The sequence below is a fragment of the Mus musculus genome, chromosome 10 (genome assembly GCF_000001635.26).
Source record: "Mus musculus strain C57BL/6J chromosome 10, GRCm38.p6 C57BL/6J".
Lineage (NCBI taxonomy): Eukaryota > Metazoa > Chordata > Mammalia > Rodentia > Muridae > Mus > Mus musculus.
The window spans coordinates 95,299,489-95,324,367 of record NC_000076.6 but is presented as its reverse complement, the minus strand read 5'-3'; the positions used below and the strand labels follow the sequence as shown (position 1 = coordinate 95,324,367).

General features: G+C 46.9%; 1 protein-coding gene across 9 annotated transcripts in view; it reads left to right on the top strand.

The window, feature by feature from the left end:
- The first annotated feature begins 229 nt into the window (after positions 1-229).
- The window catches only part of Cradd (CASP2 and RIPK1 domain containing adaptor with death domain), a 149,400-nt gene continuing 124,750 nt past the window's right edge, over positions 230-24,879 (top strand). Inside the window, exons 1-3 of one of the 9 annotated variants that reach the window (XM_030244859.1) lie at positions 230-367; positions 1,483-1,782; positions 13,144-17,464. In XM_030244859.1, coding sequence (XP_030100719.1) covers positions 1,485-1,782; positions 13,144-13,358 — 513 coding nt within the window. In that variant the 5' untranslated portion in view covers positions 230-367; positions 1,483-1,484 and the 3' untranslated portion in view covers positions 13,359-17,464. Of the gene's footprint in view, positions 384-619; positions 900-1,478; positions 1,783-13,143; positions 17,465-24,879 lie in introns of those variants that run through there. The other 8 variants (XM_006513184.4, XM_006513183.4, NM_001330141.1 and 5 more) reach the window with 8 other exon arrangements.

Here is a 24,879-nt window from a genome sequence, read left to right as displayed (position 1 = left end):
ATTAGTTATGAAGTAGCAACAAAAATAATTTTATGGTTGGGGGACACCATATTACAAGGTCAAAGCATTAGGAAGATTGAGAACTACTGCCTTAGAGTTTTTAAACCACTCTCTCTCTTTTTTAATGTAGGAGAGTGTGCCTCTTTTCCCACAGCAAACATGGCGGAACAAACTTCAACCTGACGTCTTGCGCCCTCAACAAAGATGGCTACAGCACTTCCTGCTCTTGCCTTTAACAAAGATGGTCGCAATACTTCCTGTCTAGGACTTTTGCCCTCAACAAAGATGGTCTTTATGGTACAGGTTCCCTAGCAGTCTGGATTCCGGTTGTAGTTTTAGTTATTCTTTTTTTTTTTTTTTTTAAACGGTACGTGGTCGCAGACGTAAGTAAGATGACTCCATCTTCTCTCGCTGTCCCCGCGCCGTGGCGACATCGCCCCTGCGCGGCTCTCCCGGGGGCTGGACCGGGGTTCGGGTGGCGGTGCCGGGGGTCGGTTTCCTCCGAGAGGACAGTCTGCGGCTTCATTTACCGTGAAAATCGTCGGTAGCTCTAACTGTGCCACAACCACGGCTTTCAGCTGCCGAGACAGGGAACTTTTTACAAGTTCCAAATGGAAACACGCTGCCAAAACAAAACAAAACAAAACGGTCACCCACGCCCTCCTCACCTGCCACCTCCCGATTTGGCGGAAGATCGCGAGCAAGGCTGGGATCCGACGTCCCGCTTGTGTGGGCTGAGGGTGGCAGAAGCCCCGCCCGCCACCCTTGCTCCCCTTGCCTTCATTGCCACCGCAAGCCACCCCGCAGCACACTAGCGACCTGAGCTCATTCAGTGTCCCATGCATGCGTGCTCACGGCCCTACTGCGACCCACATTCCGAATTCTTGTGAGGCTTATCGGTAAAGGCACACAAACACTCATTTTCTTGAGGGTGCTTGTCCTTTCTTTGAATGCTCTATAAACTTCTTTCCTCCGGACTGTCTTCTATTGCTGGTCAGGGTCTATAAATAAATGTCCCTGGTGCTTTTTAGCAGTTTCTAAAGCGTGGGTGCTGGACTAACTCTGGCAAAGCAATATTGAAATCCACTATTTTCTAGCATTTAATTTTATATAATAATATAAATAGATTAATAAATCTGTAATCCTTAGGGATTGCATTTTAAGTAAGGGATCAGATCTGTTTTCTGTTGGCTCTCTTACTGCACAAGGAATTGAAATAGGGCCCCATTATCGTGAGAAGCAGAGGTAGAAACATCCATAATGAGTGTCGTTCATTATGCCGGGAAGTGTTTGAAATATCCGTGGTTTGGCTTAACAGCCGCTTAGGAAACACCGTGGCTCAGCAGCCTCTTAAGATATAAAGACCTGACTGATTTTTGAGGTGCTCATTAATGAGTTTGCAGCAATACACTGACTTTGGGGGGGGGGGTGTCCATCAGCATTCCTGAAACCTAGGTGCTCATTTTGGCTCTTTCCAGGAAGAAATGGAAGCCAGAGACAAGCAGGTACTCCGCTCCCTGCGTCTGGAGCTGGGTGCCGAGGTACTGGTGGAAGGACTGGTTCTTCAGTACCTTTACCAGGAAGGAATTTTGACAGAAAACCACATTCAAGAAATCAAAGCTCAAACCACAGGCCTCCGGAAGACAATGCTGTTGCTGGACATCCTGCCTTCCAGGGGCCCCAAAGCTTTTGACACCTTCCTCGATTCCCTCCAGGAATTTCCCTGGGTAAGAGAGAAGCTGGAGAAGGCGAGAGAGGAAGTCACAGCCGAGCTGCCTACAGGTAGGCCCCAAAGAGATCCCCTCAAAACAGCTCTGGAAGTGTTGCAACCATGCCCAGTGGATTGGAATTTGGTCTTTTAGGAGGGACCAGGGCCACGAGCATGGGCAACGGTTTGGATGCAGAGGGCATGGCGTCGGAGGGTCAAGACGAGGAGGCGGTGTTAGGAAACTCGAGGAAGGAAGGGAACATGAACCCTGAGGCTGAGGGGTTAAGGAGGGAACTGAGAGTACAATTTAGACATGCTTCCAGGGGAACTTGGCAAGTCACATGGGAGGCTTGTTCTCATCGGAGAGCCAGGTCAATCTGAGCCCTTTGGCAACAGGAACCGTTTGGAAAGCGCAGATGGGAATGCAGGCTTTGGCCTACTGATAACTGATTTGTGGGGTGCCAAGCTGCCAGCTGGAGGAGGTCAGATCATGGGAGACAGCCTCTAGGAAGGCATGTCCTGCACCTGTCCCCACAGCCAGCCTCCAAGGCCAAGGGGATTATTTTGAAGCCTGCCTTTAGTTTGTTTTTAAAGGCTGTTGGTGTAAAGTGGCCCTTTAAAATTCAGCTCTGTGCAGACACCTGGGGAATTTTATTTTGCAAGGGCAGTAATTTGGGGGTGCGAGGGGGGGGCGGATCTTATTTTGATTTTTTTCCAGGAAAAAAAATCCCTGGAAGCAGTGATCTGAAAAGAAACAGCTTGGTGCTTGTGAGAGGAAGGTGCTGCGGTATAAATCACTGTTTTCTTCAACTCCTCCCAGATATACTGCTCTTTCACAAAGATGAGGGACTGACCTAGAAAGATTAATTTTTTTTTTTAAATAATAAAATGGAAAGTTAACCAAGCCAAACCAAATCAGTAGATTTCCAGAGTTAAGAATTCAACGTTTTCTGGTTTTCAGTATAGATATGGACCAAGTCAGTGGTCTCCAGAATTTATTGTTAATGGTTTTTAAAAATGACTGTAACAGAGCTGGTGTGTGTGTGTGTGTGTGTGAGTGTGTGTCAGCAGCGACATTGGTGTCCTGCCTTTATGGAGGCAGAGGCAGGTGGTTCTTTGTGAGCCCAGCCTGGTCTACATAGCAAGTTCTGGGATAGCCAGAGCTACATATTGAATCCCTTTCTACACTCCCAATTTTCAAATAACTGTAATTGGTAACAACAACAACAACAAAAAAAATCAAATACTACCAGTAAATTACTTTTATAATTTAAATGTAAAACTATGGGTCTTATATTTTGAATGGTTCTGAGAGCACATATGATAATTATTTTTTTAAAATTAATGACATATATCTGAATATTTGACCAGAATGGGATAGCCAGTTAATTTAGAAAGACCTGGTGAACACTCAGTGGAAAATCTAAAAATATCTTTATTCCTAGGAGCTTGTCCAAATTACATGTCTTTTTGAAACCATGAGAATGCCGGCCTTTGAGGACCTCTAGAATTTTCAGCTTGGGTTGTCCTTAGAAAATTACATATTCCATGTGTCTGAACAAAACCAGGACCAAGTATCCCTGACATTTCTACCACATTATTACAAGCAGAATATATAACATGGAGTTGCGGAGGGAACATCAATGAGTTGTGCCTTTCTGGTATTCACATCGAAGGCTCTCCTGGCCGCACGCAGTTGGAAATGACAAAAGACCCGAATGCTTTTCACTCCCAAAATGTTGAGTTTAACCAGGTGATTATTTTGGGTTATATAAACGTTGTCATGAATTGTCATAGACATGAGACCCTCATTCTCACTTCTTCAGGTTTATTCAGAGAGCAAGAGAGAACTAAGATATCCTGAAGACATTAAAAAGTTAAGGAGAAACGGAGGGGAAAGGCGCTTTTATATCTAGCTGTTTATCTTCTATGTATGAGTGCTGCATCCTGTGTGTCAGTATGGGCACTGCGTGTGCCTGGTGCACATGGAGGTGGGAAGAGAGGGCAGGAGCCTTGGCAGCAGAGCTGTAGATGGTCGTGAGATGCCATGTGAAAGGCAAAGAAACCCAGTACTCTGCAAGCCCAGCCAGTGCTCCTAATGCCGAGCCCACTCCCCAGCCTCAAAGAGCAGCTTTATAATGGAAGCAAAAACCAAAAAAGATTGAACATATCTGTATATATGCTTAGGAAACCAGGTTTTCCCCAAGACTTGTTAACTCTGTTGAAGGGTTAAATGGAAACCTGGCTTGCCTCACAACACAAGTGAGTGTTGTGAATTGTTTGTTTGTTTATTTTATAATTAACTCTACTAGTGAAAAAATTCTGACCTGGGGCTTAGATTTATTGATTTCTTGGTGACATCAACCCATTTTCAAGTATGACTGTAGTTAAATCTTGACTATTTAAACTAATACTGAAAATACAAGTAAGGTAGAGATGAGTGATAGAGTCAACACCTTTCTCATGCTCACTTTAAGAAGAGCAATGCTCCACGCAGGGGTAGTGCTCCCTTTGGCTGGTGCTTACAGATATGGGTGTTTTTGGGTTAGTGCTCCCTTTGGCCGGTGCTTACAGATATGGGTGTTCTCGGGCTAGTGCTCCCTTTGGCTGGTGTTTGGAGATATGCGTGTTCTCGGCTACTGCGGCAGTGCCATGCCTGCCTGTCTGCTGCCAGGTTCCTCGCCATGATGGTGATGGATTCTAACCTTCTAGAACTGTAAGCCAGCCCTCAAGAAACTAATTCTTTATAAGGAAAAACAAAAAGGCGACATTATTTCTAAGTCTTACTAATAAGCCCTGGATTCGAGGTTTGTCAGTCATTCTCTTCTCTCTTCTTCATTGGTAGTTTTCTAGCTCACAGGAGTCTCTTTAAAAGTTATTATTGATTATTGAAAATCTATTATGCCTTAGGGTCTAGTGGTAAATGTGTATATCTATACATTGTATATATTTTATTACATCATATGCCGTATACCATATATTATATATCATGTATTATATATTATGTGTTATTATATTATATATAATAATTATATATATAGTGTTTTAGGGTTAGGGTAGAAGTTATATATTTTAAAGAAGTAGATGCCTAACTGCTTTCTGTCACTTAAGGCCTTAAATATTTATAAGTGTCTAGTTTCATGAAAATATGATTTTGAAATTAGGTTGAGGTTTAGTGAATTGGAAGCTGTGTGAGTGTTGGGTTCTTTTTTTAGGGAGTAGGGGGATGAGCGGAGGCTTAGAACCATGGACCAGCATCAGAGCTGAAATGCCTTCCAACTTAACGTCTCTGGAAAAAAAGCAAACAAACCCAGAGTCCTGTTTCCTGGGACCTCCGTGTCTCTCTAGCACGGTGTCAGAACTGGGTAGGCACACTTGTGCTTCTGAAAAGGCTTTGCAACCCAGGCTCAGGGAAAACCGGGCGTTTGCGAGGCGCGCACACAGTAACCTTTTCTAGATTTCTGCTTATGTTGGTTGTGGTTGTCCCTGGACTGGTTTGGTGCCCTGCGGTCAGGAAGCCTTGAGAAGAAGCGAGGAGTGCCCTTCGCTTAGCCACGCGGCCCATCCTTCCTCAAGAACAAACTAACTTTATTTTTATTACAGTTTTCTGCTTGGCTCCTCTGGCAGGCTCTTGGTTTCCCCCTTGTTTGTGTATTAACTTTGGTGTTTCATTTCTATACTTGGAGCTGCCGAGGATATTTCTGTGTTGTACTAGTTATTTGCTTTTTGTATATACACTGAATGTAAGTGATATAGAGTAAAACTGAGTTGTGTCTCAGTCTCTATTCTTCTAACTTCAAGTCTCAACCAATCCTCAGACAGAAAAGAACAAAAACTACCTGAATTTTCTGATTATATCTCAGAATTTTCTTAGGTCTCCTAATGTCTGTTTTAAAAATCCAAGTATAAAAGTCCGGGATGTTGAGCAGATATTTGGTTTGCGTCTTCCTCACCCCACAAGGACTCTTACCTTTTAAAGGAAGAATTCTGCTGATAAAATGACTTAATCCACCTTGGCACAGCGGAAGGGACACTTGGCAGCGCTTCGCTGCGACCAAGGTCACACACCAGACATTAGATCAGCTGGAAGTCCTCTCTGGGTTCCTGCTGGGTCACTTTAGGAGACAGGACAGCACTGGGTGTGGGGAAGGCAGCCTGTGACCGGTGGCCTGCCTTCCCAGCCTGGTGGGTCTGTCTGAGCCGGGGCTCTCTGTGGTGCCCAAGTTCATCTGGCTGAAGCCCTGGCCTCAGTATCTGATGGGACTCCGCGTCAGGCACAGTAGAGTGGCTCACAGGCCCCAGGACTCTCTGTTCCAGCCTGTTTGCTCTGGCCTGGCTGTCCGGCTGCAGCTCTGCCACGATCCTTTCTTAACAGTCTCCGGGTAGCCTTGCCTTTCACCTTGCCTTCCCTTTGGCTGGGGCTTTGTTTGTCTCTCTTTTACCAACAGGAGTTGTGTCTATGCTCAGCCACAAGCCTCCCGCCCTAGCTAGCATCAGATACTTCCTTCCTTGGCCCGTGCAGTGGCCGCCCTGAGGCTAGCCCTTGTTTCAGCCTTGCCTGAGTTTCAGTGGGTCATCCTGATGGACAGGATGTCCTTGATTGCCTTGCCGTCCTCATGGGTGCAATACACACAGGGCTGGCTTGCCCGTTCCTTCTCTGCTCAGAAGCTCCAGGCCCAGCCTGTCCCTTCTGAGCTGGCCTTGAGTGACCCCGCTGAGCCACATCAGCTGGTCTCGCTCCTCAGAGGTACATTTTGGCTCTGAGGTAAACGCTTGGGCGTATTTGAAGTTACTGAGCTCTCGTGACAGCCGCATTACATATCGCCATCGGTTTTCTGACTTAGGATTCTTCTTAAAGTCTCCTCTAATCAGGCCATTCACCAAAGCCTGCCCCGTGAGATAACCGTTGCGCTGAACTCAGTTTAGCCAGCCTGGGTTCTAGATCCAAGGAGATTGTTCCCTCTGATATCCCCAGCTTGATTATCATATACTTCCCGGGGATTAAGTCAAACCTGAAGGGCCTCAGATACCAGAAGGGATTCCTTCCTTCCTTCTTTCAGATGTGTAGTGGGTGTTGCCCGTGTGTTAGCGGTCGGGTCTGGTACTGGGGCTATAACGGTAAACAGAACCATGGCCATGGGGTTCACTGTGTCTCCTGGAGGAGGAGGATCAAGGGTGAGACCGGCAGACAGCTGATGAATTAATTACCATTGCATGTGTGTGGTGGTGAGAGTGGGCAGGTAAGCCTTAGAAAGCCTCTCTGATGTGTTGGCCTCACTCCTGGGACAGAGTAGCCCGAGTTAGGAAAGAGACTTCCCTCGAAGGGCTAAGTTACCTGCTGTACCCGTGTGTACTCAGTGACTGGGTTACGACCCGTCCGTCGTGCTTTCCATCGCGCATCTGAGACCTTGTGTGGTCCTTCAGATGAATGTAGATCATCTGGGACTCGGAATGAAAGAGTAGTGATGCCCACGACGAGAAGGCACCTCCCCTTCTCTTCCGAAGTAGTCCAGATAAGGATAGAGGCACCAGGCTTCAACCCTTGCAGGCAGTGGGATCCCAGCAGTGTTTAGCTGGGTTGCTGCCCCCCCCACCCCAGCCGCCGTGTGCTTTCCTACCTACAGAAGGAGGCAGAAACAAGGGAGGATTCACTACCAGGGCCGTGTAGCTTTACCTTGAACATTGTCACAGGCTTGGGATTCTTCTCACAAGCTCCTGCGTTTCTACCACCCGGCTGAGCATGCTCTGTTGGAGTGAGTGTTGCTTTCCAAGCTGGTGGTGTCTCCAGGCATTTATGGAAGGACAGGAACTGGTTAAGTTTATCAGTAGCATTATGGAGTTTGTAACTTTTTATCTAAACACCACGTTTGCAGTTATGGCGACCCTCAGCAAGATGCCGCCAGATCCTGGTGTTTGGGAGCTGGGTGGGACCCACACATCATATTCTTTTTCTCTGTGAAAACGGAGGCCTGGGAGATTAAGTCAGCTTGCTCATCATCACATAGCTTGTTGATGTAATTTATTGCTGAGACTGGAATCCTAGCCTACCAGCTCTTGATTTAGGGTCTTTCCTGCCTCACAGTTTTTTTGGCTCCCCACTGGGTCTGAAATGGAATTGTATTATTCTGTGGTGTTAATAGCCAGAGGAGGCTTTTAAACATTTGCACTAATATAGTTTTTTTTTTTATGTTTAAGAGTAAAAACTTCAAGATTTTTTAGTATAGTGGTTTGAGATTGTCTTAAAGTATTTTATTTTTATTAACGCTAATTTTAATCATCTACCTGGGAGTCGTGATAATCCAGGGCTGCATCTTATCAGAGGCTTCCCCCAGCTTCTGCAAGGCTGATGTAAGGCGAGGCAGAAGACTTTTATGAGTATTTATGGGCCTGATGAAATAATGCATCTGCTGGCAGCTAATTGCCACTCTTTCTAGGAACGGCAAGCCATGTGACAGGGCCTGTCCCAGCAGGGATGGCTCCATTTCACTCTCAAATGCATTTAATACTTTTTGGGGTTTTTTTTGAGAAAGTCTGACTGTGTCTTTTTTCCTCCCTCCCATGGCCACAGGGACTTTGGGCTGCATCAGTCACCCGATCGCCTTCAGGTCCTTAACCGTGGCCGTGTGCTGGGATTCCCCGGGGGACTGAGAGGCTGCTGATGTCCTGGTGTTGTTCCTAACCAGACCAATCCATCACAGAGTTTCTGGGAGTGTCCTCTAGGCAGTGACATTAGACACACGCCCACTGATTTGAGTACAAACAATCCCGGGCACGCATGGCTTACCGGGGCATTCTAAATCGTAGCAGGGAGAGAACCTTGCGATCGGGCAGGTGGTTCGGTGACGGCTCCTTGCGTGCCATCGCTCCACAAATGTGGGCGGCCCAGAACTACACACGGCCGGATGAACTGCTTGTGTTTTCAGTGGGGGGAGACGCAGTAAGGTGGTAGAACACGGACACACAGAAAGACATTACTTCACAGGTGTTGTTAATCCTTGAATTTCTTGAACACTTTCTGAAGGATTTTCCAGAGTACCAGACCCCAGAGCAAGTGCGACTCCGGTACGGACTTTAGAATGTTGGGCGCATACAGGCGAAATGCACGCCGAGACGGAGTTGGAGAGAGTTTGCATTAGCTGGAGAAGTTGAATTTAGGCCCTGGTGGTGGTAGCGCACGCCTTTAATCTCAGCACTCCAGAGACAGAGGCAGGTGGATCTCTTGAGTTTGAGGCCAGCCTGGCCTAAGGAGTAAGTTCCAGGGCAACAGGTGTGTGTGTGTGTGTGTGTGTGTGTCAGCAGGGGTGGAGCAGAAGGAGTTGAATTCAGGGTATATATATATATATATATATTCCCTGAACATGGCTTCTGGGTGGAAGAGAGAGGACCTAGGCAGGTAGCTCTGGCTCATCCTGCTCACCTCTCAGGTAGCAGGCTGGGTGCCTCTGATTTTTTTTTGTCCTTAAAAATGAGTGTGGGGCCTGGAGAGATTGTGCAGGGCTCAAGGGTCTTTGCTGCTTTTCCAGAAGGCCTGGGTTTGTTCCTAGCACCCAATGTATGGTGGCTCACAACCCCTAGTAACTCCAGCTTCCGGGGGACCTGGCGCATGCGCGTGCGTGTGTGCGTGTGTGTGTGTGTGTGTGTGTGTGTGTGTGTATGTATGTATGTACTGGAGAGACACAAAGATCCCGAGTTAAAGATCATCTTCAGCAGCCTAGGGAGGTGTAGGCCTGAGCCCTGTAGAACCCTTTATTATATAGATGAGGCACAGTGAACATAGGGCTGTTTAATAACTCCCTTAAGGTCACTCAGGTGCATGGAGCCAAATTATTAACTTCAGTGCTTTGACTTTACAGCCTGCTAACATCTACCCCATGAAAGCACCTTATCAAAATAGACTTTTCCCTTCGCCTAATTAGGATAGCTCAGGTGTGTTCCAGTGCTCCGTCCCCACTCATTCTCCCTTGCTCCTGTCAGACACAAGCCCAGGGGCTCTTGGAAAGTCCTTCTCTTTCCTGTTGTCTCAGGAGTCACTTACTCCCTGTGTCTCCCCTTTCCTGGTCTCCTTTGATCCTTTGCAGAGGAGGTGGGATCTGAAGCAGGGCCCTGCGTTTCTCTCCTCTCAGGTCCTCTGAAGCAGGGCCCTGCATTTCTCTCCTCTCAGGTCCTCTGTTATCTTGAGAGTCCTAAAGACTAAAGCTTTGGTCTACAGAGTGAGTTCCAGGACAGCCAAGGCTATATACAGAGAAACCCTGTTTCAGGGGAAAAAAAAAAAAAAGACTAAAGCTTGGTCGTGTTTGGGGACATCGTGGTAGCTCTGCTGATGCTGCAGTCAGGTCCCACTTTGCAGCTCATAAATCATGCTCTCTACAGCTGGTGGGTACCAGGAACAAGTTCTGCTGGTGTAGCTCCAGGCTGCCTATCAAGGTAGCACTCCGGCTTGGGAGGGAGGGGGGGAGGCTCAGACACGAAGGCTGTGGTTGCAGCCAGCTGCAGGAATGTTTGCTCTACCTAAATGTAATAGGCAGCTGTGTTTACACGGGTCCTTCAGTTTGGCCAGTAAGGAGCATAGATGTATATGATTCTTGGGAGGGTTTACCCACCCTGCTCCCCCTTTTAAAATGTGATTTTTTTTTTCCAAATAGTCAACCTGAATTTAAAAGGCAGTATGACTTCTGGATGTTTTGGGTCAGGTTTTAGACGTAGGCTTTATTTTTGCTAATGATATGAAAGATTTGCCCCTTTGTAGGAAGCGCCAGGCTGAGAGTTCCTGGAAGTGTTCAAGTTCTATTTATATTCGGCACCATGGCAGAGATGGTGGCGACACGGTTACCAAAATAACACCGTGGAGATGTCTGAAGTGGTTGAGAGGACACAGGGGTAAACACACCCAGGGCCTCTCAGTCAGCCCTCAACAAGGACAGCGGCTGTGACTAGATAGATGCGTGGGATCTTTTCCCCACCCAGGAAGCAACAGCATTGCTGTAGCGGACACCACCTGGGTGTCTGTTGGTTCTCCTCAAGTCTGACAGCGTCATCCTGAAGCTAGCATGTGACCCCACAGCTGAGGCCCCAGTTTCTCATACCACCTCCCAGTTCCAAGGCCAGTCACAAGTGTCTGTCCTTTAGTTTCAAGGTGGATTCCCTATGGCGTTTTTCCTCTTGTTCAATTAATTTTTAAAAGCTACTTACCAAACCAAGAGAAGCACATTTACCAGTTTATTATAAAGCATGTTTATGAAGGATACTGATAAGAGATACACAGGGCAAGGGATAGAAGGAGAGTCTTTCCCACGTAGACCACATCCCGGAACCTCCAGCTGTAACCTTGGGCTGTCTGGAAGCCCTCTAAGCCCTGCCCTTGGAGTTTTTAATAGCTTCATCACATTGGCACACCTGATGAAATAACCAGACAACTTAAACTTCAGGTGCTCTCTTCTCTCCAGAGGGACAAGATGTGAACACTCACTGTCCCAGCACTTGGGAGACAGAGACAGGAGGATCAGAAGTTGAGTCTCAACTCCCCACCCTGTCTTGGATTCTGAACGACTGTGCCCATCCCAAAAATTATCGAGACTGTTGGTCACTGGTCTGTTGTGGATAGCCCTGGGGCTAATAAAATTTGATGTTAATTCTGTGAGAGGTTTTGGATGAGGAATGAGTCAGCACTCAGGTGATTTCCTGTAAACCTGCTTCCCACCTTAATTTGTAAAATAAAGGCGAGCTGATGATTGGGCAGCTAAGGGAAGGTGAATAGAAGATGAAGAGGGAACGCAGAGAGGGAAAGAAGAAGAAGAAGAAGAAGAAGAAGAAGAAGAAGAGGAGGAGGAGGAGGAAGAGGAGGAGGAGGAGGAGGAGGAGGAGGAGGAGGAGGAGGAGGAGGAGAAGGAGAAGAGCGGAGCAGAAGCACATGGCCTGGAGAAACCGAAAGTCCTAAGGGGTCTCATGGATGTGGAAGATGGTAGTGTAGCGGTAGATCTGCCCAGTCTAGGTGCACAGCATGTATTCATATTAACTGAGTTGTGTTTTCATTGCTGGGCATATCTGAGTTGGAGATTTGCTGTAACACGGATCAGCTTAGTAGCAAGTAAAAAGACATGGCTTCTTTGAAGACCACCAGGATGTGGAAAGTGTATGTCAGGCAACAGGACAAGAACCAGACGTTACTTATTTTGTGATATCTTAGTGGCAAATAAGGCCTGTGGTCGTGAAGCCTGCGTGTAAGTCCTTAAGAGCAGGTCACAGTACTATCATGGGTGGATGGGGCATGCCTGCCAGGACTTGTCCTGCTGCCGTAGCTGTAGAGGATCTTAGAGGCCTCCATTTTAGAGACGGGAAGGTATGTTAACTTGGTTTCTTGTTGCAATGACAAAATACCTTGACCAAAGCAACTGAAGGGAGAAAAGGCTGTTTTGGGCTTTGAGTTCCAAAGGGGACACTGTCCATCCTGGCAGGAAATGCTCGGTGATAGGACGAAGAGGCTGGCCTGCCCCATTGTACCAGCAGTCCAGAAGAGCCAGAGAGCAGGAGCTAGGGACAGGTTATGCAGCTTCAAAGCCAGCCCCCAGTGACTCTCCACCAGGGCCATTCAAAGTTCTCTTTCTATCCAGTGCCAGTAGCTGAGGCATCACGAATTCAGATACCAGCCGGAGCCCATGGTGGACATTTCTCATCCAGACCACAGCAATAGGACTGTTCCCAAACCTATAAAATGCATCAGATGGGTTCTTTGGTTCAAGCAGTAGGACTTTGTACTAAGATAAACAAAAGTAGCATATTGCATAAATTCACACCTTTGAAAAAACTGGCTAACATGGAAGGACTATTTAACAGGGGGCCAGATAAGGCAGTGAGTGAGTCTAAGGTACGGGATGGTGTATCCCGGAAGTCCTCCATTGGACCTGCTTCGGGATGCACATTGTAGGCCAAGCCTGGGTCCTAAGTGCTGCTGTTAGGTGTGGGAATCACCCGGAGTGGTGAAGGTCATCTGAAAACTTGATGGCTCTCGGGAAGTCTTCTGGAGTCTCCAGTTCCTCTTCTCTGCTTCCCCACAGCCCTTTATCCCTCTGTGGTCTTGGCTCCCCCCCCCCCCTTTTTTTTCTCGAGACAGGGTTTCTTGTCGCCCTGGTTGTCCTGGAACTCACTTTGTAGACCAGGCTGGCCTCGAACTCAGAAATCCGCTTCCTTCTGTCTCCCAGTTTCTAGGATTAACGGCGTGTGCCACCGCTGCCCGGCTTGGCTCCCCCTTTCTACCTGGTGGCCTTTCCACTGCCTTTCCTCTCTCAGCTCTGGCCGCCCTCCGCAGCTGCCGGAGCCGGCAAGCAGCCCACTGCCTCGCTGGCTGTCTCCACATCCTCTGCCTCGCAGCCTTCACAGCTTGACTTGACTGCTCGGCTGTGTCTGCCACTTCAGTTTTGCTGTCTCTTTTGTGTTAACAGCTCAGCAGAGAAAAGACCATTTGCACGAGAAGCCTTTTATTAGGCTTATTACCGCAGCACCAAGGGAGGCAGCAGAAGAGAGTGTCTCTCAGTCCACTCACGGAGCCTGCTCAGACAGCCAGAAGAGGCGTTCGGGCCAATCACTCTCTTGCCCCTCAACACCTGTCATGGTTACCGAGGCTTGTGCTTGTACCAATCACAGTCTTGCCCCTTAGCACCAGTCCATTCTCTTGGATTTTATGCCAATGGTGGCATTGTCTTAGATAAATAAATCACAGCCGCCCCTCTGCTAGACCCCTGGGGGAGCGCTGCCTTTCTACCCGTGCTGGAAACTGTTCTAGGGTTACAGAGTTCATAGAGGCTACGACAACAAAGCCCTCCGGGAGCTGGAGTAGGCTCATCCTTTGCACAGTTGTCACAAGGCGACCAGGGGACTTGGGAAATTTATTGTGAAGAATTCTTTTTAAGAAAATGTATTGTTTTGTCTTAGTCAAGGTTTCTATTCCTGCACAAACATCATGACCAAGAAGCAAGTTGGGGAGGAAAGGGTTTACTCAGCTTACACTTCCACCCTGCTGTTCATCACCAAAGGAAGTCAGGACTGGAACTCAAGCAGGTCAGGAAGCAGGAGCTGATGCAGAGGCCATGGAGGGATGTTCCTTACTGGCTTGCTTCCCCTGGCTTGCTCAGCCTGCTTTCTTATGGAACCCAAGACTACCAGCCCAGGGATGGCACCGCCCACAGTGGGCCCTGCCCCCTCTATCAAGAAAATGCCTTACAGCTGGATCTCATGGAGGCACTTCCCCAACTGAAGCTCCTTTCTCTGTGATAACTCCAGCCTGTGTCAAGTTGACACACAACACCAGCCAGTACATGCTTCAAAGTTTCATGCATATGCATATATACTGTGTATACAAACACACATATATGTGTTTATGTGTATATGTATCTATATCTCTCTCTTCATGTATATCTTAATCATACATACCGGTCCCTCAGTCCCTCCTTCAAACTCGTCCTCTTCCCTACAAATTCATGTCCTCTTTTAAATTAAAAACCAAAAGTTTAAAAAGTGTTGAGTCTTTACAGAGGGGCATGGCTGGGCAGCCTGCCAGTGGCCACCGCTCAGAACAGTGAAGAATCTTTAGCTAGTAGAAAGTTACTTCTGATCAGCTTCTAAAGGACTGACGGTGACTTCCAGGAAACACAAGAATCACATTAGAAGAACCTCTTTCTTTCTTTCTTTCTTTCTTTCTTTCTTTCTTTCTTTCTTTCTTTCTTTCTTTTTCTTTCTTTTCTTTCTTTTTCTTTTTCTGGAGCAGAAGGAGAGTACAAGACACAATCCACAACCTCTTAAGAGTTTGTAAGAAGCTCTCTCCCCTCCCCCACCCCATTCCTTTCAAGGCCTAGAGTCAGGCCCCTCTGGAGATGAAGTGGCTTCCTGACAGGGTATGTGGATGGACCAGAAAGCTGTCCAAGATAGAGGGGCAAAGAGGCTGCTTGGAAAGTAACAGGATATCTCAGGGGGTCAAAACATCCCAAACTCAGGAAAAGCCCCTCCCCGCCCCCACGCCAGTGTCTTTTCCTCCTCCTCCCTGCCCTGTAAGGCGGAACTAGCTTTGCATACAGAACAGCGATGTCACCGGGATTCAGCTCAGGATGCAGAGCAGAGAAGGCAGAGAGCCGAGAAGTGATAGGCAATTCACAGGGTTCCGAGAAAACAGCTTGTGAACACTTACCATCGCTGGCTATCCTCTGAAATTACGGTTGTTATTTTATTTTCATGTCTGTGTAACTAGACTGCAGTGTTCTTTAAGGCAGACATCATCAACAATTTTTAAAAATTCAAGCTTAGAAGCCATAGCGTAGCACAAGGTGCGTATCAGCCACCGTGAGTTCGTGGGACGTGCAGAAGAATTACTGTAAAACCCGAGTCGTACTTTCTTAGAGTTCAGATTGTGACTAGCGGGAGTCAGGAGCAGACCCGTGCAGTAGAAGAGCCTGGTGATCCTCCCTGTCGCTGTGCACGATTTAATTTGGGTCATAGTCCTAAAGGGACACAGTCCATCGTGATGGGGAAGGTGGAGCTGCCAGAACAAGTGGGTGCTGGTCCCTTTACATCAGCAGTCTGGAAGCAGAGAGAACAAGAGAACAGGGAGTGGGCCCTGGCCCTAAAATCTCATGGCTCATCCTCAGTGGCATTCTTTCTCCATCAAGGCTCTTCCTCATAATGAGCCGGTGCTCTTCCCAGTGCCTTGCGAAGATGTGGACAGTCGGCCCTCCCTCACCAGATACCGAGTGGCAGCCCTTGACCTAGAATTTCTAGTATCCAGAACTGAGAAATAAGTTTCCATTCATTTATAAGTTACCCAGGCTGGGCTGGCAAGATGGCTCAGTGGTTAAGAGCGCCGACTGCTCTTCCGAAGGTCCCGAGTTCAAATCCCAGCAACCACATGGTGGCTCACAACCATCCATAACAAAATCTGATGCTCTCTTCTGGAGTATCTGAGGACAGCTACAGTGTACTTACATATAATAAATAAATAAATAAATAAATAAACAAACAAACAAAAAAAAAGAAATCACTGCAAAAAAAAAAAATAAGTTACCCAGGCTGTGGTATCTTGTTATAGCATTATAAATACAAGCCATCATGTTGTGCATAGTAATTATATATAATCTTGATTTGTTAGTGTAGTACAATTTAAGAGATCAGTATGGTTTGTAATAAGCTAGTTATAAAGTATAAGATGAAAAATTTGAGCTATTTTTAAATAATCTCAACATTTTAGCCTATATATAGGGAAAGTGTAATAGTTCTTCTCAGACATCCTAGGTTTATGGCCCAGTCTCACATTAAAAGACAAATGAAGAAAATATACAACTTAAAATAAGTTATTTTTGGTGTGTGTGTTATAGTGTGTACTGTGCAGTACCCATGCACACACATATAGAGAAAGCTATATAGATACATGGAAGCTAACATTCTCCATCTCATTATTCTTTCAAACGTAATTTATTATTTTTTTATTCCTGTGAATGTTTTGCTTGCATTTGTGTCTGTGTACCATGTGTGTTCCTGGCTCCCACAGAGACCAACAGGGGGCGTCAGCTTCCATGGAACTGGAGTTTCAGAGAGTTGTGAGCTGTCACGTGGGTCCTGGGAATTGAACCTCAGTCCCCTGGAAGAGCAGCTAGTGATTTCAACTACCGAACCACCTCTCCAACTTCCAAACTTAATATAAGGTTTATGACATGGATGTCGTTCTAAGGAAATTCAGACCCAGGGAAGCAGTTGGACTTCTGCCTGTTTATTTAGGTCTGAGGAAATGAAGACAGTTGTTGAGAGATAGTGTAATCCAGTGGTAGGAGTGGGAACTGACAGGGTCTGCACAGGTCTCCTCTGTGACCACCTCTTCAGAGACAGGAGCCACTTTTTCTTCCGCCATAGGCAGGGGTGTCTCACAGGAGGCTCTTACAATCCACTTCAAGGAAGGGGCAGGGAGAGGTGCGGTGAGCAGCCTGCCTCTGCTACACCCCCAGACTCTGGAACGGGGCACCTGAAGGCCCGTCACCACCACAGGAAATTCATTTCTCTGGTGGAGAAGCACTGGCCGCTCTCCTCACTCATTTCCAGAAAGTCACAATTTTCTTGCTGCCACCAATGCTGGAATCCAGGGTTTCTTGCAAGAAGCCGAACAAGGAAGAGAAGTTGGATTGTGTGCGTGTGAATACATTACAATCTTTTCAATCCCCGAGTCAACTGGAGAGAGTCTTTTCAAATTATTACTGCGGCTGGCCTGTTGCTGCTTCAGTTAGCAGAGGCTGGGGGTGGGGTGGTGGACTCAAATGCCCTCCCCTAAGTGCCTCTCAAGGAACCTGGGAGGATAGTTTCACTCCACTGTTTAAATAATCTTTTTGTTTGTTTATCTTTCGGTGAGTATTCTATTTCAAAGTCTTTTACTAGATTATTATATAACCGTTTTTTTTCCCCTTTTGAGCGTCTTCTATTCATGTGCCTTCTGACATTAAGTTCCAAAATCTTTCCTTTGTTTTCCCACAATCTGTTAGATTATAGATGGTTCTGTTTTTGCCAGTGCTGTATTAAAATATTCTCCAGATAGGCCGTCTTTGTCCTGACACTTGGCTTTTCTCTCCTTGTGCTTGCTAAGGCATTCCTGACGACTCTCTCACTTAACTGTAGAGCGTGTTTCAAAGAGACTACTAAAAGCTTTGGCAGAACAACCACATCCCCCCCTCCTCACTGTTGCCTAGCCGGTTCCACACCACACAAGACTATAGGACACAGAAGGCTCTATTAGCAAGTGGGAAAAAAAAATCACAGCACAGCCAAATCATCTTTTTTTTTTCTTCAGTCAGTCAGCATTTATTGAGGCCATACTATGTGCCAGGAGTTAAGTCAGTCCGGATTAGTCAAGTATAAGCTCTAACTGCTTCATCCCAGAAGGTTTTCCAGGGCTGGTGAGATTACAAACGATCTGGTCTCTCATACAAACTGAGGGCTTCCCATGGAGCCTGGTGGATCAGTTGTCCTCATTGGATGTTGTCATCATCATTAGATGGGGCTGAAGAACTGAGCTGTGCAGATTCATTCAGCAGCACTGGATACACAAGAGGGAGATGCCTGTGGGTGGGGTGTGCTTGTCACTTCCTTTTCCAGAGAATTTGCCTCCTAACCCCATTCAGTGTCTCACGTCTGAGGCTGATGCCATTATTTCAACTTCTCATGTGAGGAAGCCGAGACTCTGACCAGCCAACATAGCATCTCACTCTACAGATACTCTGAAACATCTCAGTGGGGTCAAAGCCGGGTAAAGTCTGGTTTCTACCTTCTCTGCCGGGTTGCTGGTTTTCTCTGCCTCCAAACTAGAGTGCTTCATCCCTCTACTCCAGTGGCCGTCAAGACAAGTGACTGAAGTGTTAAAACCTAAAGTGCTACATTGCGGGCAGTGTTATATTTTCCTCATTTTCTCTTATGCATATGAATGTTTACCTGCATGTATGCCCTTGTTCTGTTGGCATGGAGGCCAGGTGTTGGATCCCTGACCCCCAGACTGTGGTCTGAAGGTGCTTGTCTGCAGGGGTCCTGTTGGGGACTGAATCCCTAAATCTACATGTGAGGGCTTTGAAGCAGGTAGGCTGAGCTGAGGCCAGGGAAACAGGGCTCCCGTGACGTCACTGATGATGGTTTTATAAGAAGAGAGACAAAGACTTATGCTGCCTAGTTTGCTACCTCATAATGTAATTAATTTTTTTTTTTTTTTTTTTTTTTTTGGCTGTCCTGGAACTCACTTTGTAGACCAGGCTGGCCTCGAACTCAGAAATCCGCCTGCCTCTGCCTCCCGAGTGCTGGGATTAAAGCCGTGCGCCACCATGCCCGGCTTAATTAATATGTTTTATCACGTCAAGAAGCAGTAAGAAGGCCCACACCAGATGTCAAATAGATATTAGGAGTATGCTCTTATGCTGCCCAGATTCCGGAGCCCCAGACAGAGAGACAACTTTTAATTCCTTACAGAGGATCTGGTCTCATAGTTAGCTTAACTGTCAGCTTGGTATAGCCTCGAGGCACCTGAGAGATATTCTCCACTAAGGGGTTGCCCGGGGCGGATTTGGCCCATATGAGTATATGGGGATTGTCTGTTGGTGTAGAAGTCCCCAGTATACTGTGTTCACCACTGTTCCCTGGCAGGTGGTCCTGTGCTCTGCACAAAGGCTCCTAGGCAGGAACCTGTGATGGATGGAGTCAGCAAGCAGTGTTTCTCCACGGCCTCTGCTTCAAGTCCCTGGTTTAGTTCCTGCCCTGACTCCTCTCACCCATAGGTGTCCTGGAAGTACAAGCCAGATACACTGTGTCTTCCCTGAAGTTGCTTTTTGTTGAGGTATCTGTCACACAGGGAAAGATTAAGGAGTGCACCTGATCTTTTGTTAAGGCTATAGAAGGCAGACTAAGAAACCCATTACTGTCTATAGTTTTTCTTACTTTTAGATTTCCTTGGAAAACTAGCAGATAAGTCTCTGCCTGACCTTCAGTGACAATGACTCCTAGGAACTTTCTAGTGCTTTCTGTGTCCTGTTTGCTGAATACAAGCAGTTAGCTAGTCATTTCACCAGACTGAAGGCAGTTTGTTCTGGTCACTAGCCAGGTAGCATCTAACTTGTCTGGTTTCGGGTGCATTTTATTGTTGCCGTTAGTAACTATTATAATAGCAAATTTCATGTGGGAGCACACGCCCTTCCTTCCTTCCTTCCTTCCTTCCTTCCTTCCTTTCTCTCTCTCTCTCTCTCTCTCCCTCTCTCTCTCTCTCTCTCTCAATGACTGGAAATTCCAGTCTTGCATGTCCCCATTAAATACAGGAATAGACCTGTGATTAGACCCTTTGGAACCCATCTTTGTCTAGGGCCAAATCTTTATTCAAATGAGGGAAACTTGAAGAGTGAAAGTCTGAAGCCTTCAGGATTGGTCCCCTCTGCACTGATGTTCCCAGGCTCAGTGTCCAAGCAGACAAAATGAAAGCCACCTCTCCCACAGAGCCCAGCGGCTCTCTAATCCAAGAGCCATCTTTTCTGGCTGAACAAAATAATATTCTGTACATAGTGGCTTGAACTTTGGTACAGGTTTGCGCAAGTCAGTTTTTGTCAGTTTAGAGTCACCTGAGGAAGAAAGGACCCCAGCCAAGGGCTTGTCTCCCTCAGACTGGCCTGTGGGCATGTCTAGATTAGTGATTGATGTGGGAGGTCTCAGTATACTGTGTGTGGGGCCATTCCAGGGCACATGGTCCTGGGTTCTACGAGAAAGCAGGCTGAGCAAGCCCTGGGGAACAAGCCAGGAAGCAGCCCTCCCCCATGGCCTCTGCTCTCACTCCTGCCACCGGGTTCCTGCCCTGCTTGAGCTCCTGCCTTGGCTTCTGTCCATGAACCCTGGTGTAGAAATGTAAGCCAAATAAACCCTTTCCCCTCCCCGAGACTTTTGGTCGTGGTGTTTATTACAGTAACAGAAACCAGATTAAGAAGATGGCGAGTTCCCCACACGTCAGTGTGGTCAACACTGGCTCCCAGGCACGCCACACTATTTGGGGGGTTTGGGGACCTTTACGAGATAAGGTAGGTAGGGTTGGTTCCTGGGAGGGCATGCATGCCTTGAAGTTACTTCTGCTCACTTTCCTGTCCACCATGATGCGACCAGCCTTTTCTGTCCCATGCTCTGTTTCCATTTGGCTTAATCTCACGAAGCCAACTGACTTGTGACCGAATCCTCCAAACCATGAGCTAAAAGAAATCCTGTAACCTCCTGTAAGTGGTTCCTATCAAGTCCTTGGTCCAGGTGTGCAGAAGAAACTAATATATTTACTAAATTCTGTGCCTCTGCCCTGGTCCACATCTCTCTTCTAGGTTAATCTCTAGCCCACCTGCTGGGCTGGTTGTTAGCTTAGTTCTCTCTTGACCCTTCGTTTGGTTCATGGAGATATACAGAGATGGTGGGGGTTCTTGCTGCTGCCTTCTGCTCTGCACCACTCTCTCAGCCTTCCATTTGGACAGTCTGCAGTTTTCTATCTCTGCCTCTTTTAGGAGGCGCACAGTTTTAAAATGAAATCAAGTCTTCAATAGAAAGAAACGCTTATTTAGTGCACTGTAGGAGGCAGAGGGCCAGGTGGTAACAAAACTATTGCCTGCCGCCTGATTTCTTTTGTATTGTTGCTGCCTTGCCATGGAATATAGAGTGTAGAAGTTGGGAACTTGTGGCTTCAGTTATCCTGTCTTGTGTGACCTATGACGTAAGAATAGATTGTGTACGTGTACATTTATATACAAATGTGTGTGTGTATATATGTATATGTATGTATGTGTATGTATGTATGTGTGTGTTGTGTTGTGTTGTGGGTGTTTGTGTGTTGTGTAAGTGTGTATGTGTGTATATGTATATATGTATGTGTATATGTGAGTATATATGTGTATTGTGTATGTTTGTGTGTTGTATAAGTGTATATGTATATATATGTGTGTTGTATGTGTTGTATATGTGTGTGTTGTATATGTGTGTGTTATGTATGTTGTAAGTGTGTATATGTATGTGTGTATATGTATGTGTATATGTGTGTGTGTCCATGTATATATGTGTGTGTCTGATACTTTCACTCTGTGGCAGAGGCTGGCTTCCCATTCATGATCTGCCTGTTTCAGCCTCCTGAGTGCTGAGGTTACAGCTGTGTACTTGTAACCTGACTTCTAAGAATGGTTTATACTTCCTTTTTTTTTTTTCTTTCGTGAAGGTGCAGAGGAACAAACCCAGGCTTTGCACACGCTAGCCAAAATCTCTGCGACCGAGCTGCACCTCCAAGTCCAATTTTAAGTGGCCAAAAAGACGGAAAACAGTTTGTCATGGCAGTTCAAACCCAGCGTGCAGAAGTAAAGTTTTACTGGAACATGCAATGCTCTATTTGTTAACATGCTGTCTCTGGCTGCCCTCACACCACAGCAGTGGAGTTAAGCAGCTGCAACAGAGCTCTTGGGGCCACACAATTCCAAATGCTCCAGTGAGAAAAGCCAGGAAGCCTGTGACTCCTCTGCTGGAGTCTCAGTGCTGGGTTAGAGCAGGTGCTCAGAGTTAATTGTTTGGGAGGAAAGCCTAGAGGGACTTTCCTGAGGTAAACAGTCCCTGTGGAGCCCGTCATTATCTCTGCCACTTCTTTTGAACTGGGTTTCGCCAGAGGAGATTTGTCATACCAGACCCATTGAGCCTTTTCTTTCTTTTCTCTTGCGTGCAGAAGAGGAGAGAGAGCATTGGGTAACGCTAACTGATAGTGCCTTTGTGCTCTGCTCACTCACACGAGGATCTGGTTTCAGGGTGCACCCAGTTTAGTCTCCAGGTCTTGAAGTACTGGGCTGTGAGGTAACATTGGGGTTTAAGTACTAACCACACAAAGAGTTATGCAAGGTCTGCCCCATGAAGCCTTGCTTTTTGTTCCTGTCCATCGGGTACTTTATACATTCCCACCCAACCGTCCATCTTGGCTTTGTTCTCATCTCTTTGGAAGGAAACCATTAATTACCAAATCTCAAGAAGTCCTAACAAGTGATCCTAAGCAAAGTTGAGCATCTCTTCTGCAACCCGAGCTGGTCATTGTGCGGGTTTTGCCTTTTATTTTGAGGTGCACCTGAGTTGGGTTCTCTGCTTCCTATGGACTGGTTAACATGGACAGTGCTGTGGGCTCTAAAAGGCATCAAAAAGATGACATCAGAAACTGAATGGAGCGAGAGCCTTTCTCCTTCAAGAGGTTGCTATGTGGAAAGAGGCCTGGGAATTTGTGGATTAGTGTCTTTCCTTTCCTTTTTTTTTTTTTTTTTATGGTGCTGGGGATTGAACCCAGAGTCTCACAGATGCCATAGCACTGAGCCACATCTCTAGCCCCTGGATGTAAATTTCCAAACAGCTTACAGAGAGGGCTACAAAGAAATAACAGTGAGACAGGTGTCACGGCTTCTACCTTTAGCCCTATGACTCCAGAGGCAAAGGCAGATAGAATCCCTGTGAGTTCAAGGCCAGCCTGGTCTACATAGCAAGTTCTAGGTCAGGCAGAGTGAGATAATGAGACTCTGTCTGGGAGAGAAAACAAAACAAGAGGCAAAGGAAAACAAAGCGCTAGTGAGTTCTACACACAGTACACACACACACACACACACACACACACACACACACACGCACACACACACACACATACACACACAGAGTCTGTTGTCCCCAGGCTCCTGTTCATGGACTTTGCCGTCTTTACGACATGACTTCTGTTCTCATGGTCCTATGTTGCCTCTGGAGTCATTCTAGAAGAGAGAGGAGACAAGAGAGAAGACAGCAGAAAGGGGGAGTGATACTCCCTGTACCCCAAGGAGAGCAGCTGTTTAATCAAACCCCAGTGCCTTGGTCTTTTGGGAATGGTAACCACACTTTCTAGTGGCTTTGAAGGCCCTAGCTTCCCGTGTTGATGATCCAGTTCCCCAGTCGAGCCCAGCAGGGCTGTTTTGGAAGAGAGACATTTATCAGCTTTTTCTTTCTGATGTAACAACACCATGTCTTTTCACGTGCAGTTACTACCTCCCTCCCTCCCTCCCTCCCTCCCTCCCTCCCTCCCTCCCTCCCTCCCTCTTTCCCTCCCTCTCTCCCTCCCTCCTTCCTTTCATCCCTCCCTTTTCTGTTTCCTTTTCCTTTTCTCTTTAGTTTCCAGTCTCTGTCTCTCAAAAACAAACAAACAAAAATCAACCAAAGAAACAAAATGAAACAAAATCCCCAAACTCCAACAACAACAACAACAACAACAAGAAGCACCTTCATTTTCAGGTCCCAATATAATCTTTTCTCAAAGCCTTTTAATATTCTATTGAATTTGGAGTGGGTTTTCCCTCCCTTGATTCTCCCTAGATTTTTGTAGTACTATTTTAACCATCTTTTGTCATAGTTACCTGTAATCGTCTGTAACCCCCCTAATAACTCCTCACCATCGGTTGCCAGGCCCTCTGCGGAAGTCACAGCCGTCACAGAACCGTGTATGGGAACTTAAACTTGAAGAAGTTTTATGACTCACAGTCTGAGGGAGGGAACATGGTCAACAATGGCGGGAAAGGCAAGCCACAGAAATGGCTCACGGCAGTAGTATCAGAGAGTCTCATGGGGCTTAGATTGACCACCAGTAGTCAGTAAGTAGAAGACACTGGTCCAGACTGGTCCAGAAAAGGTTCATGATACAACCCCCAGAACTTCACTTCCTCTAGTGAAATTCCACCTAAATAAAGGTCTTACAATTTCCCCAAATGCCAACACTAACTGGGAACCACATGATCAGACACATGAGTCAGTAGGGAGATTTTTTTACATGGACTCTGTAGGGCTAGGGTGAGGGCTGAAGTTAAGGACTCTGGCTTAGACTGTGAGGGCAGCATCACCCCCAATTCCCATCTTTGTCAGCCGCCCCACATCTACTGGATTGCTTCAGATCTAGGGTGGCATGGAGACTTCTGTTTTGTTCCCCACCTTAACAGAGAAAGGACAAGCAAAGTGTGGGTTCTAGGCTGCTGCTGCTGGGCCTGGCACTGATCGACAGGCTCTGGAAACTGCAGGTTCTGTATCCCAGGCTGTGAGCGCTTGGCTCAAGTTCCGCAGTGCTCTTTGTAGAGGTTTCCTGCGAAGAGTGCTTGCAACCACAGAGCCATCTCCCTCACTCCACTCCCCCTGTTCTTCTTTGACTCTTCTGGCTAGTCTTCTGGGAATTGGGTTTCATAGAGCAGTGCTCACCAGGTCTCTCCACCCTCGCCTGCTCCCCCGGGCTTTCTGTTGCCTCCCTTGCTAGTGGAAACAGCTCTCTAAGTAAGCGCACCTTTCTGACCTGTGGTGACCTTCCAAGGGGGCACAGCCGCCTGCTTTTTAGTACCATCTGCTCTGCAGACTGTTGAGAGCAGCGGTCCTCATTCCATTACACAGAGCCCACCTTTTGTGACAGTCACGCTCTGATCCATTTCACAAGTGGCTTAAGTCATTTATGTCGTTTTTGTTTTACTCACTCAGGGATCGAGAGGGTAGACCTCTTTCTTCATCATCCTGAACCGCATTTCACACCTCAGACTGACTCTCAGAACCAGCCAAATACAGGACTTGGCTCTCAGATGGCTGTCTGTATGCTGTGATCTTGAGGGTGGGAGAGACAGGGTCTAGCCAAAGATGGGGAT